Source organism: Dermacentor albipictus, chromosome 1, assembly GCF_038994185.2.
Source record: "Dermacentor albipictus isolate Rhodes 1998 colony chromosome 1, USDA_Dalb.pri_finalv2, whole genome shotgun sequence".
NCBI lineage: Eukaryota > Metazoa > Arthropoda > Arachnida > Ixodida > Ixodidae > Dermacentor > Dermacentor albipictus.
In genome coordinates this window covers 308,021,067-308,036,245 of record NC_091821.1, presented here as the reverse complement: position 1 = coordinate 308,036,245, position 15,179 = coordinate 308,021,067, and the positions used below count along the sequence as shown (strand labels likewise).

Below are 15,179 nucleotides of genomic sequence, written 5' to 3'. Positions count from 1 at the left end.
CTGTAAATCTAAAAACTGAAGCAAACCATTATCCGGTGGCTCATAAGTAAAACATAGCCTGTTCCCCAGATTTCTAAAATCATCTAAAACACTGCTCACTGTAGCCTCATTCGAAACAGAGCACTGCTTGTTTAAAACCACTAAAAAGGAATTGCTTTTTACTAAATGCTAAATAGCATTGCTTTCCTTGGGGTGATTAATTCAAATGTTTCCACTGTAACCTTTGCCTTTGTGTTTCAGGCTCGTAGTAGCAGCACCATGATTCGTCCCTGGTCACAATTGCAGGCAAAAAGTCGTCACTCTCATTGTGATACCAGATTAGATGAGTCAAAGCAGCGCTGAACCTCTCCATCTTCTGGCAGTGGTTCAAAATCTTGGGCATCTGTTGCGCACACAGGAGCCGGTAACCGAGGTGTTCATGAATTATGGTGTGACTGAAACCGTGACTGATGTTCACACGCCCTGCCAGTTCATCGATGCTTATCCTCCATTCTTGTCTGATCAGCCTTTGCAATTATGTTGGGGGTGATTGCATGGTGGCTTTGGCCCGGTATTGGATCGCCTGTGCAACTTTCATGACCTTCTTTGAACCGTTTCCTCCAATGCTTTACAGTGGCCAATGAAATGCAATGTTCAACGTACACGGCAGCCATAAGGTGACTTTTTTTTTTTTGGAAACGTCTTCAGCTGTCAAAAACTTCATGACACCACTCTGTTCAACTTTTATAGTGTCTATTATGTCATGCAACCACGTTCAACCCAGTGCATGAGAGTATTAAAGAACTTTTATATTCCCACCTGCGTGTCACATGCCTCGCAGATAATGAACCGGGCCATTATTGCGCAGGAGCATTCGGCTCACTTTCATTTGACTCGCCCTCGTACATTAGAAATGTGAAGTTACAATGGAATATACAAATGTGAAGATACAGCATTATAAAGGGCAAAAAAGTGTCACTGGAAACAAAGTTCACTGCACATGTACGCAAAACCTCACAACAAGGTGTTTAAATATATGTATAAGTCTCCAATAAATCTACGTATCTAAGAAAAATTCACTATGTATGATGCAGCAAACAAGGCAAATAAACATGTTGCGCAACCACAGATTCACAGATCACAGCCCCCCACTCCCCCTGATGTATCGCGCACAGCGGAAGGCGATGCGCTTCCTCCTCGCTTTCCTCCCTTGCGCACACAAGACTGAGCCACCATCGTCGGCTCATCCATGCCACCCTGACCCCCCTTATGCTTTCACTCGCACATACAGCATGCAGCGCGTGGTCACGATGTTATCGCCCTTGGACTTTATACAGAACATGAGGGCGACGGCGACTGCAGGAATGCGCCTGGAGTGTCTATATAATTTGTTATCACAATAATATAGTGAGAGTATCTGGCAAATGAAGTGTCCCATGGCCCATTACTTTCTGCAAAAGAAGAAGTGACAAAGTCGAACTTTCACCATGCGACAATTTGCTGCGCCGCAACAATGTCTTCTTTCTTTTGTGGGGTGGGGGCACAGAAATAAAGAAATGCAAGGTGAGCATGTTGGCCACAATAGAAGGCCTAATTTGAGCACCTAATGTGGCTACTGAAGGAATATCGAAGAAAACGTGAGATGCTTGATCCACAGAGAACCATACGCATACTGCTCGGTATCCTAGAGTGGCGAGACAAGACTTTCCGGAGAGGTGGCGCTCAAACGAACGTGTTGCAATCCGTCAAGTCCCTTCAGTGATGGCGGCGAGTGACAATGCATTGTTTCTTTTTCTCGTCTGCTAGCCAGAAAGCGTCCAAAACTCTGCCAGGCGAAAATCCACTGGGCCAGAGAGAAACGAATGCGTGTCGAAGTGCGCTGCGCGGTGATCAGGGCAACACGAGAAAATCGCAAGCGCCCTGGCTGGTTTTATTTATTTATTTATTTCAATATTACTGCCAGCCTCTGGTTAGAGGCCTTAAGCAGGAGTGGTTACATACATCACGAGTAAGACTGAGTACAAGGTGTGAAGCGTGAGCAAAATGAAATAGCACTGAATTTGAAAAACATAAGCAGCGCGTCATTTGCGAGAACGTAGCAATTAGCGCTAACAATGTGAAATTATTCCAGAAGAAAATGTAAAATGCTCTTAGTGCCAAGGTGACAAACACTTAGGAGACAGAAAAACTAAACTAGAACAATATATGTATACCACGCGTGGCAAACGATTACAGAACATCCTGTTAGACAAATATAATGTGGTAGTGTGTAAAAATGTGTAGCAGTGACAGAAGCATCAGAAAACACGTGTGTTCAGTTATGTGGAAGGACAAGCCGAAAAGAAGAAGAAAAAGGAAAGGAGGGCAGGGATGTACCTCGGTCATTTACGCAATTTCATTAAGCAGCTTTAAGAATGATTCGATGGTGTCGCAGGCGACCACCGCAGCAGGAAGTACATTCCATTCCCTAATGGTTCGGGGAAAATATGAATTTCTAAAGGCTTCTGTTTTGCAGTAGTAATCTTTAAGCTGCTTAGCGCGGCTAGACCGAGTTGGTCGACGAGCTAGAGGCTCGGTATACGTGTCCTTGTCGATGCCCAATTTTCCATGATAGAGCAGATACATGTACTTTAATCGTTCTTTAAATCGCCGTTTTTGCAGGGTAACCAGTTCTGCTGTTTCGAGCATAGTGCTTGGTGATGCATAACGGCTGAAGGAATTGAATACAAATCGTATCGCCTTTCTCTGAATTTTTTCTACCTTTTTTATGTTAATATCGCTATGTGGATCCCAGACGACGGACCCATACTCAAGAATCGGGCGGACGAAAGTTTTGTAAGCTAGTAGTTTTATCTCATGGGGTGAATTTTTTAAGCAACGCCTCAAGTAACAAAGCTTCTGCATGGCTTTCTTTTCTATGTATGACACGTGCTCATTCCACTTTAAATCCGAGCTGATAACTACACCCAAATATTTATAGCTTGTCACGCGGTCTAAAATATGCCCATCGATCGAATACTGGTTGTTTAAAGGGTGTCGTTTCCGCGTCACGGTCATCGCTACAGTTTTTTTTGCATTTATTTTCATTTGCCATGTGCTGCACCATGATTGCACTGTAGACAGCGAGGTATTTAACAGCGATTGGTCAGCGGGACAACGGATTTCTTTATATAAAACGCAATCGTCAGCAAACAATTTTATTTTAACTGGCAATTCCTGTGCAATATCATTGATGAAAATTAAGAAAAATAAGGGCCCAAGCACTGATCCCTGTGGGATTCCGGATAGTACAGGTCTTGACTGTGATTGTGTTCCGTCTATGTTTACAGTTTGCCGTCTCGAAGTAAGGTATGCTTGAATCCAGGAAAGAAGGGACTCATTTTTAAGTATAGGTTTCAATTTTATCATGAGTTTGGTGTGTGATACCCGGTCAAATGCTTTCTCGAAATCTAAAAAAATTATATCAATTTGCCCTTGCTCATCCAGAATAGCTGCGAAATCATGAATGTAGCGAGAACGAAGGTAGCGAGAAGGTAGCGAGAACAAAAGAAATTAGAGGCTCAATGTGTCCTCGCGAATAAGTCAAAGTAAAAAAATAAATAAGAACGTGGTTACCTTTGCTGGCTTTAGTGTCTTGACATTGATGCTTTGGCTCAGGCGAAAAAAATGTTGATATTCTTTTCTGCTACACAACGGCACAAATGAACCACCACAACGCTTTGTCTCATTGGACCTCGCTACGTGCTTTGTCAACTTGTCTGATAGTGTGTTGATTTGGTTTGTCTTGTTGTATGGCCTGATGTACGACTTTGTAGAAGCAATGCACCTTTGGCGTTTATGATAACTTTATACACATAAAGTATCAGAATTGAAATCCGTGCGCTCCATCGATTCCACGACCTCCGCAAGATGCCGCGATGAGCCCGGTCTCCATGAAAACGCCCTTGAAACTGTGCTCGGATAGGGCTCCGTGCAATATGGTATGTGACTCACGGTGCATGGGCATTGCCATGAAATCCAGTCCTATTTCACGATGTTCACGCTGAAATGTCTTTTCGAGCATAAAAAGGACATTCTAGACAAAATCCAGCGTGATTTCCGGCTGGCGGGGGGGGGGGGGGGGGTGGAGTGGTGGTTTTGGTCAGCGGCACATGACAGCACGAAAACATTTCAGGGGAGGAGCTTGTGGGGCTTCATCCCCCTCCCCCCATCCTGGCTACGCCCCTGGTGGTGCGCGATTAAATTTTGCTTTCACCTTCTGAGATGCTTGCCTTGGTTAAGAGGAAGCTTTAGCTCAGGTGCTCCTATCTAAATATATGTAAAACGGGAACTCGTTTTTCTCAGCAACCACTGTGCCATATTTGATGAGGTTTGTTGCATTTAAAAGAAAAACTTAAAATCTAGTGACTGTTGGTTTCGAGTTTTTGATTTAGGTTGTCAATATTTTACTAAAAATTGGCAAAAATCTCAAATTTTCAGAAAATGAGACTATCAAGCTTACAGCTCCATAACTCAACAATGAAAAACGATATCACAATTCTGTGAATTGTATTTCATAGTACATCTAAAGCGGACAAAACTGATGTGTTACACGTGAATCTCAAAAAAGTTAATAATGTGTAAATACAGGTTTTGCAGAACCCTTGTACAAAATGTAACGAATTCACTTAAGATAAGGAATTGATATATTGAATTTGTCCGCTTTCAATGATCTAATGGATGTCGTTTACAGAACCGTGATATCTGTTCCTGACAGATAGCTATTAATATGTATACTTTGTGCTTCTATATTTTTTCTCGAATTTCCGAATTTTTGAAATTGTTTTCAAGAAAATTTAGGCCCTAAATTGAAATTTTACTTCCAATAATCGCTAAAATTTAACTTTCTCTTTCAAATGCAACAAATTTCATTAACATCGGTCCAGGGGTTATCTCAGAAAAAGTTTTTGCATCTTACATCTATTTGAATAGGCCATGTCGGAGTTGGGCCCAAGCTAAAGCTTCCTCTAAGGAGGCTTACAAGACGATGCCCCATCAAGGGCACAGGTTTCCGGTGATTCAGTGAGTTCAAGAACGAATGGGAGACTATTGAAGACATGGAGCAATCAGGAAGGCCTTTATGAGTGGTTTGGATGAATATGTGGCAAAAGTTAAAAAATCTTTTGGATGCCACCCATCGCTTGAGTATCAGAATTATTGCCGAAGACCTCAACATGTGCAAAACAACGGTTCACAATATTATTTCTGAAAATTTGAAGATGCAGAAAGTTTGTTCAAAATTGGAGGCAGAAGTGCTGAGTTATTAACAAAAACAATGATGAGATGACGTTTCCCATGAGACATTGGGGCAGTTAGAAATTGAGCGGGACTTTTTAGGCGCCATCATAACAGGCGACAAATCATGGGTGTACCAGTACGACCCTAAAACCAAGCGCCAAAGTTCAAAGTGGCACACCATGAACTCCCCACGCCCCAAGAAAGCGAGAATGCTGGAGTCCAAGGTAAAGACAATGTTGATTGTCTTTTTGGACAAGTGTGGGGTGGTCCACAAAGAATTTGTACCTCGGCAACTAACTGTAAACTCTGTGTTCTACAAAAAAGTTCTTGAACACCTTCACAGAGCCGTCAAATGGAAACAACTGGAGATTGCCAATCACTGGAATCTCCACCACGACAACGCTTCAGCCCATACCACTTCATTGTGACCGCCTACCTTGCCCGTATAGGGGTTGCAACCTTGCCGCAGCGACCGTAGAACCATAATTTGAGCCCGACAGACTGTTTACTGTTCCCAAAGCTCAAAAAAAGCCTGAAAGGTCACCGTTTCGAGGATGTTCCCGCCATCTAACAGGTTATCACAGAGTCCCTGAAAGAGGTTACAGCAGCTGACTTCCAGGGAGCCTTTTCAGCGTGGGAATCACATTGGCAGTGATGTATTGACGCCTAAGGAGATTATCTTGAAGAATTTTAATAATATGTGCCGATCGGATCAATAAATTATTTTTACCAGACCCAGTCTCATTACTTTACGGACGAACCCTGCATGTCCTCAGCATGTCTATTTATGTACAGCCAGTAGACATTCAAAACAGAATGCCCTCTGTACATCCGCATGGGATATAAACTTTTCTTGTACGTCTTATGGACTTCCGTGATGGGCTTCCATGATGGACATCAAGATGGATGGACATACAGACTTGTGGTGGACGTCCCACGAATATCCGTGGTTGCTAGGACATTTTATGAATGATTTGCTGCTGATGGAAAATTGGAGATTATGTTTGCGATGACAGGTTGCAACTGGCTTCCACATCAGCTGCCTTTTCCAGAAGCAAAATGTAGAGAGGAGATGGAGACCTAACTCGAGTCCCCTAAATTTACTACAGTGTTGTTAGTCTCTAGAGAGAAAAACATGAAGAGCCAGTTGTATAAACCTTAATATGCCATATATTCCAGTGGGCACTTCTATAAAGAAGACTGAGCTGTCAGCACCTTAATAATTATCTTACTGCTACACATGACAATACAAGCGCATTGAGCTCACAAAATATTGAAAGCAGCATATACCATTGTTCTGCTATTTCTTGTTTGGTCACAGAGGCTGCATGTTTCACGGCACACTGAAACAGTTACTAAACAGACAGCTTGGAGTTCAAGCTTCTTTTCATCAAAAGGCAGAGTAGTTTGTGAGAGCTATGTCATCAAGCCCTCTTTCTTCCTTTTCTGGTCACATGTCATATGAAATGTTGTTGACAGTTATTGAGCTGTGTTTGCTAATTGAACCTATTTCATATTTTCTTTCTTTTGCAGTTACGGTGGTGGCTCCAACTTCTGGGGTGGAAGCAAGGAAGATGATGTGAGTATACATCTAGTTTGTTTGCCGTGTAGTTTCTATCAAAAGTAAAGCTAAAAACTTTGCAATTTATAGAATTTGAAACATATGTAGTGTAATGTATTATAATGTAGTAATGTTTTACATAATTGGACGTCATTAAGGGAAAACATGCAATAACTATGTTTGTTGAAATTGTGACTTCCATTAATCTGAACTTGACATTCCTGACAAGAAGATTAAAGAAGAGGCAGAAAAAAATGTCCCAACATATTGGTGCTTGTTTTACAGTATATACACGATTATGAATGCTGCCGAATCTAATATGTATCAAGCTTTTATGAGTTCAGAGTATGAAAAGTAATGTAGAAATGACAGAACTCCTAAACAAAGTAGAAATGTTGTGTGCATTCAATTTTGTAACAAAAAAGAAATGCAGTTTGCCTCCAATTCTGGTAACCAAAAGAATATAAAACCGGTGCAAATATTACCTTCACAGAATGGAAATTTATTTATGCCTAACGTCCATCATAATCTTTCTCAGATGGCACTGTATCATTGTCTGTGGACCACATCTCACCCTCCATATGGTCTGTAGCATACTTGCTATTCCATGTTTCTCAAACAACTTCACGACAATCACAGAGGGCATAATGACCCATGCCTAGACCATGGTGGATCCAGGTGTTTTAACAATGGTGTGTGTCTTAGGAGTGGGGTGACCACGCCCCTGTTTACATATAGGCCCAGAGGCCAATATTTGACTTTTGAAATAAAGGCATTTTCACCACCACCACCGTCACTAAAAAGCATAAGCACAGACTCAGTAACATCGAGAAGCGCAATCTGAAGAGCCAATTCGCTAGTGTTTTGCCATGATATACTCAAAAACTTCCTCTCCTTGCTTCATCCCGTGGGTGACTGTGAAGTTCTGTTGAAAAGCTCTGAAACCATGGCCTAGTACCCCAGGAGATAAATGTGGCTCTCCAGTAACCACTGAAGTGGAAAAAGTGCAATCGCACCACTCTCAGTGCAATCACGCCAAAGAGTTCCATGATTTCGGTTTTGGATATAATGCCCCCTGATCTGTTGCAGCCCTGTGGGAGATGCGGGAACTCTGAACAAGGAATAGACGTGTTCCAGGGCATCATTGGAACACCTGTCTATTCCTCTGCCATGGCCTAGACTAACCACTTCACTAGTTGCTCCTGCGACGCCTTCAATTCTCAGGAATGCCGAAAACATGTGACGTGACTTTGTTGGCGCTAGCTTTTGTAATCAAAGACTGAAAGTGGCGCTTCATCATCACCATCCTATGCAAGAACTTGTTCTGTCGCCATCTTGTGATGACAATGAGGATGACGTTGGCTTTGCTAAATTCAGAGCACGAACTACTTGAACACATGCCTGTGTCCAAGACACAAGACAGGACGTGGTATCTTTTCTTTTCTTGTGCCTTAGCTTGTGTCCCAGTAGTCCCCGCTCTGAATTCAGCCGTGCTTCCATCCCAACTCACTCATTTTTCACTTTTGATGTTGGCTTTGATGGCCGGCTCTTGCGGATGCTACAAATACAGTTTTGGTTCCCTATTTGGTTGTACCGCTCAGGGAAATTGGGACCAATCTTTCTCTTATGGGGCATATTATAATTGGGTAAATACGGCAATCATTCAACTGTGCACCGTCAATCTGTGCCATCAGCCCCCCGTGCTTCTCAGAAGCATCCTTTCGAACAATCTGCACCAAATTCGTCTTCGGCCAACAGCAGCTCCCAAGGCAGGCGTTCCTGTCTAACGACTGACCACCCAGTTGTGTCAAGACCGGGCTCGGTTTGCTATAAAGCAACCATTAAAGCTCTGGCCCCCACAAGCCTCATGGAGATTCCGAACAGGATTATTCAGGCAAACCTAGACGTGTGTCTTGGCACCACAAGCTTCCGCGGCTTCATGGCCAGGAAGAAGTCAAATACCATCGCTGTGTGGCTCCCGACATTGGATGCTGTAGAGCGTTTGCAAATGCTTCAGCGTCTTTCGATCACAAGTGAAGTCACCGTGCCGATCCAGGTGTACCTAGTAGCGGTCTCGGATTTACAGTGCTGTGTCGTTTACAACGCTGGCATTGGCGAGGACCAGACTGCCCTCCAGCGTGAGCTCTACTGTCCTATTCACCATGTCATTCAAGCGCGTTACATGGGAAAGGGGCGCTCTTGCATCGTCACCTTGCTGGGCCCACCAACTCCCCCAGCCCGCCTGTACTACTATGACTGCATTCTACGACCTCGGCCATATAAACCCAGTGTTGTCTATTGTTACAACTGTTTCTGACCTGGCCACATGTGCCGATCCTGTCCGTTTACAGCGCCAGATGAAGCTGTACTAGCTGGCACATTGTCTTACCGATGTGGACTCTGCAAGAACGACGACCACGAGATCACTTCTCCAACTTGTCCCACAAAGCAAAAGGCCACTCACAAGGTTCATCGCGGGATTCATAAGCAATGGCCTCAGCATGCTGCCACACAACCAGTGCCGACATCTAACAGGTTTGCGGCGCTCCAGTGGGATGACGACGACTGGCCAAAGCTTTCCGAGCCCGACATGCCTGCACCCCATTCCGAACAGACTTACAGAGACAAAGTTCGCAAAGACCGCTGTCGCCCACTGGTTACACAGAAGCAGAGCGTGCCGGAACTTTCGCGTGATGATATGGCAGCAGTTGACAATCAAATTGCCCGCCTTTTAGCGGAGGTTTCCAAGCTCCAACAGCACCGTGAACTACTTCCGCGTCGCCGACACACAGTGAAATCTCACACCACTACAACTATTGATTTCGCTGCATCATCGTCTCTGTCACGCACTGCTGTATCGTTCGCAGAGTCTACCAGGTCTTCTGCTCCTTTGCCAAATAACTCTACAACATCTTTCTTGCGGTTCATGGTCAGCCAGTTATCCAACCTGACATCTGTGATTTTACAACGCCTGGACTCGTAATCAAAATAGCAGGTACAGGTGTTTGTGGCGTGCTGCAGTGGAACTGTAGAGGTCTCTCCACGAAAGTGGGGGAGCTTAAATCCCATCTACATATGAACAAGCTGCAGGTGTGGGCCCTGGTACTACAGGAGACCAACGCCTTGCCTGCCATTCCAGGCTTCAGTGGATACGTGTCTCCTTCGATGAGTGACCGTCACGTGCACACAGCTGCCCCTCCCAGAAAGGTGGCAGTGTATGTTGATACACGCTATCCTCAGGTCTGCCTTTCTCTTGAAAACTGGTGTAACTCATATCAGGAGGTAGTGGCAGTAGCTGTGAAGTTACCCAAGGCAGCTGTTGTGGTAGTGTCATACTACGTAAGACCAGTCGGTGGCTCTTCAAGGATTAATCTGGGCTAGTTATTGAGTGTCCGTCGCCAATATGCAGCATGTCCTATTTTAGTTGGTGGTGATTTTAACGCCCCTCACCCAGATTGGGGCTACCCTACTTTTAGCCCCCGAGGTAGGCAAGTGCGGGACGCCTTCTTGGATGCGTTGTTTTTACTACTGAACCATCCCGATTCAGCAACGCGGGCTGTGCCTCAAGCTCGACGTACTACATACGCATTGGATCTTATGTGGTGGTCGGGCCCCGGCACTCCCACTTGGCACCTAAAGCCCGACTGCTTGGGCAGTGACCACCACCGTATCATCATCGGCCTTCATCCGTCACAGGTCTGCTGATTGCGCCACAAGTGTACTGTGGTCAACTGGGACACCTTTCGCTCCATTCTCCAAGATACCTCTGTGGACTCATCACCACTACTTATCGACCGCATACAAAGCATGCCCAATGAATCTACAGCGATCAGCTGGGTAGACGTCAATCAACCGGCACTGGGCATCGGCCTGCTCAACTTGTGGGCTGCTCGCAGACAAGCCAAGCTGGCAGCATCCCGAGACCCCACTTCTGCACAAGCACGTACAAGACTGAATTTCCTTACTGCTAAGGCCCGAAGATATGAACGTGACCTCTCGTGGTGGCACTGGCATATGTGGTGTGAGCGGTTTTCATCCAAGATATCGAATGCTTCTCTCTGGCGAACGTTCCGTGCCATGGAACACGGTTGCCGCTGTCCAGACGCGGCGGCCACAGCCTGCTTCGCTGCTGGCTTGCCGCCAAATGATTTCGCCAGAGAAGCAGCCCGGAAGTTTTTCCCTCAGTACGATGTGTTGCCTCAAACAGGCAATGGTGCTTCCTTGGCAGGCATTCTGGCACATATCGACAAGTTACCATCTACAGCCGACTCCGAGGGGATTGCAAGCTCTTTCACTATGCCTGAGTTGCTTGCCGCAATAGATGGTAGCAGTCGCAAGACAGCACCCAGTCCAGACTCTATTACTTATGAGGCTTACAAGAACCTGAGTAGCACTGTGCTGCCTCAACTCCTCGACACCATTAACAAGCTATGGCTAGATGATGTTGTCCCTCCAGGCTGGAAATCGGCTATTGTGATCCCGATTCCGATACCAGGCAAGCCGCCGAATGACCTTGGCAACTTCCGACCCATTTCCTTAACGTCAACGTTGTGCAAGCTTGCTGAGAAAATGCTAGCCACACGACTGTCGTGGTGGCTAGAGCACCACGGTTTCTACCACCCTGCTCAAATTGGCTTCCGTCCATCCATAGGTACTGAAGATGGGCTGGCTGTCTTGGCATCCTCAGTTTTATCGTCAACTCATAGCCACAGTGTCCGTACTGTCCTCGTTATGGACGTTGAAAAGGTGTCTGATAACATCAGTCATGCTGCCATCTTGGCTTCAATTGACATGCTGCATTTTCCCCCTAGAGTACGAAATTTTGTCAAATCTTCCCTTGAAGACCGACATATTGCAATTCGCCTCAGTGGTGATGCCGTCGGCTCATTTGTCCCTCTTTGCAGCATACCTCAGGGATCGGTATTGTCACCCACATTATTCAATATTGCTTTCATCCCGCTTGCATGGCACATACACGATGTACCCGACATAAAGTTCTTGTTGTACGCTGATGACATCATGGTATGGAACACTCATAATGACCTGCAGACTCAAGCCACTGCCCTTCAATCAGCTTTAGATATCGCGTCGACTTATGCTTCTTCGGTCGGCCTTAGGCTTTCTGTCAGCTAATCTTCTTACATGTCAGTCGCCAATCACTGGGGTTGGCGTAAACTCTCTGCAACACCCATTCATCTTCATCTATCCGGAACCCCACTTCAACAATGTCCAACTTTAAAAATTCTGGGTCTGATGGTACACGAGTGGGGAACCAGAACTGCTTGGCTCTCCAGCGCTAAAAAGCAGGCAATTCAGACATTGGGTCTGATTAGGCGCATTGCTCCTAAAACGGGCGGCGCCCGCTCATATGTTGCACGACAGTTGGTGAAGGCGGTAGTGTAACCACGCCTTGTTTATCAAGCCCAATTCCAGCATTTGACGAGGGCACAATGGGATTGCCTTGAGGCTGTTAATCGCGAGGCAATGAGGGTCATCACTTGCCTTCCCCGCATCACCCCGATCGTGGCTCTCCAAGAAAATGCACAGCTGAACACACTAGATGAGCTGATGCAGCAGCGACGTGATCCTTGCAGGCTTAAGGCCAGCCTTTCACATGTAACGTGTGCTCTCGGGGCTTACGCTTTCTCGTACTTTCTTCTACCACCACCATCGCCAGTTCTTCCTCCCTGGAGTTTTGTACAGCTGAGCGATAACAAGCCAACTGATATACATCGCCCGACATCAACTCACGCGGCGGCAGCGCTTTGTGACCGAATTATAGCTCAAGATGCCCACCTGCCACTTGGCTCCATCATGCTTTATGTTGATGCAAGCATTCAGGACTGTGAAACAACCACTGCAATTTATTGCCCTTGTGCACCTGCCCTTAATAAGACGACCCGGTTTCAAATCCAAGAGCCTCCTTCCTCCTTTTGTGCTGAGCTCCTTGCTGTCCGAGAAGCGTTGTACTCTGTGGCTGCCTGTTCCATGGTCCCCGCGGCCCGCATCGTCATCCGCACTGATGCCCTCCAGGTGACGTGGCTTCTGCGATGCGTCAGTCGCAGCCCTGAAATATGTCGACAGACCCATCTTCTGACGGCACGCATCCTGCAGCCAAGATCTATCCAGTGGATCCCCTTGCAACTTTCTAAGCTTCCAAAGCCATGCGGATTCTGCGACCCATCTAGCGACCTCTCCATCATCACTGCCTCAGCTCTTTCACCTAGATGATGCCACCCTCCTTTTAACAAGAAAGGAGCACCTCCGGCACCATACACATGCTCTCATATTTCCACGTGCAGTAAACCTCCCCCGCTGTCTTACCTGTGCAAAGGAGGTTGCGCTTCGAAGGATCCGGGTCGGAGTTGCCCTCACTCCTGCCGTGACTCGGAAGTGGCCGCACTTTCGCCCGTTATATCCTAGCTCTGAGTGTCCACTCTGCAAGTCGCGAAATGCTGAAGCCGACATCTACCACCTGCTGTGGGTTTGCCAAGCACTGAAACCGACGAGGGTCCGGTACCTCGTAGCAGCGGGACTTTCGCCGTATAATCCGAGCAATTACACTGCTTGGACGCAGGGACCGCATTATCAATCCTTCTTGGACTTCATGAGATCAGCAAATTTTTTTTCATTAATTTAATCGTCCTTATTCACCCCCATCCCATACCCCTGTATACCCTGAGGCATTTACCCTCGCATTAAAAAAAAACTGTGGGCTACGGTTTCTGCTTGAAAATCTTCCTAAGGCAGCCTAAAACTATGTGTTTTGAGTGGAAGATAACAAATCAACACATTCATGACCCCTAGCATAGCCAAGATAGATGTTGCAGCTATTGGGGTCATAAATTGTGCCGAAAGTTTTAGCCCATAGAAATTTCCCACTGGCTGGGACCTTTGGTCGGGATTGAACTGACTGAAATATTGAATTAGCCGGAGTCGAATCAACAAAAATTTACTGTTATATCATGAGCTGCAATCAGAATAGAAAGTATGAAATAAATTTGCGCATAGAACGGTTACATATGAGAGAAAGGAAACAGTGATTGACTGAACAAGTCATTTTCTCTTACATGAATTATATCATTGGGGTAACACATGCTTCGCACACCTCAGCCAACTTCAACGCCTGCAGAATCAGGTGCTTCATCTCATGACTTTCAGCCATTTCCTATCCAATGCAACGCCACTTTCTTGCAGTTTAAACATTCATCCTCTTCATCATCTCTTTCAGTTTAAGTTAACAATCGTGATATATAAGTTATTTCGTAATATTGCACATGTAGATGGCTTTTTCATTGAAACTTTTGTACATACTAACATTACTAGGTTCTCTGAACTCGATAATCATCTTTTACCTAAAGTGCGCACGAACTATGGTAAGTTCACTACCACATTTGCAGGAATCAAACTGTGGAATTCTATTCCACATACCATTAAATCACCATTCACAGTGCATATTGTTACGAATGATGTTTATTTACAGGGTGAAACGAGGTCCGAGATAAAAGCTACAGGCCAGGCCCAGCCGGCGCAGAGTACCCTGAGATCACGCGCGTACACTCTACTTCTTCTTTCTCTGCCTCAGTTGTGCAGTGCTGTGACATTTTCCCCGGGGGCAGACGAAGCTCGCTGAGCGAGTTAAAGGGACCTGTGATTGTACTGCTTGAGTCTGGCTACGTAGACAACTTGCGTTGCACGTGAACGCCGATTACTTGCCGTCACTTTGGCGACGACATAGCTCACATCACTCAAGCGGCTGAGTATAACAAATGGTCCGGTGTGAGTGGTGAGAAATTTGCGGTACAATCCCTTTTTGCGAACAGGTGTCCACAACCAAACATAATCACCGGGAGTAAAGCTGACGAGGATATGCCGAGCATCATAGCAAATCTTGCTGTTGCCTTGTGAGGACAACGTCCTAAGATGCGCCAGTCGACGTGCTTCCTCAGCACAACACCGAGTTTGGGCGATGGAAGGATCTTCTTGGCACGATAAAGGTAGAATAGTGTCCAGAAAGCTCTGGGGAGCGCGTGCGCACAGCAAAAAGAACGGCGCATATCCAGTAACTTCGTGCTTGGCACTATTGTACGCGTACGTTACAAAAGGTAAGACGGCGTCCCAATTCTTGTGGTCAGCAACGACATACATTGATAACATGTTGGTAAGGGTTCGATTCGTCCGCTTTGTGAGGCCATTGGTTTGCGGGTGGTAAGGAGTGGAAGGCCGATATGCAGAACCACAAAGCCGTAAAAGTTCTTCAACGACGTCGGCGGTGAATTGCCGTCCACAGCCACTGATGACAACCTGGGGAGCGCCGTGACGGAGTTTGACTTGATTCAACAAAAATGAAGAGACATCTGCT

General features: G+C 45.8%; 1 protein-coding gene across 3 annotated transcripts in view; it reads left to right on the top strand.

The window, feature by feature from the left end:
• LOC135907064 (diacylglycerol kinase delta) overlaps nucleotides 1-15,179 on the top strand; it is a 472,455-nt gene that overhangs the window by 420,754 nt on the left and 36,522 nt on the right. For all 3 annotated transcript variants that reach the window (XM_070531531.1, XM_070531532.1, XM_070531533.1), the window contains exon 22: nucleotides 6,790-6,835. In XM_070531531.1, coding sequence (XP_070387632.1) covers nucleotides 6,790-6,835 — 46 coding nt within the window. The remainder of the gene's footprint in view (nucleotides 1-6,789; nucleotides 6,836-15,179) is intronic.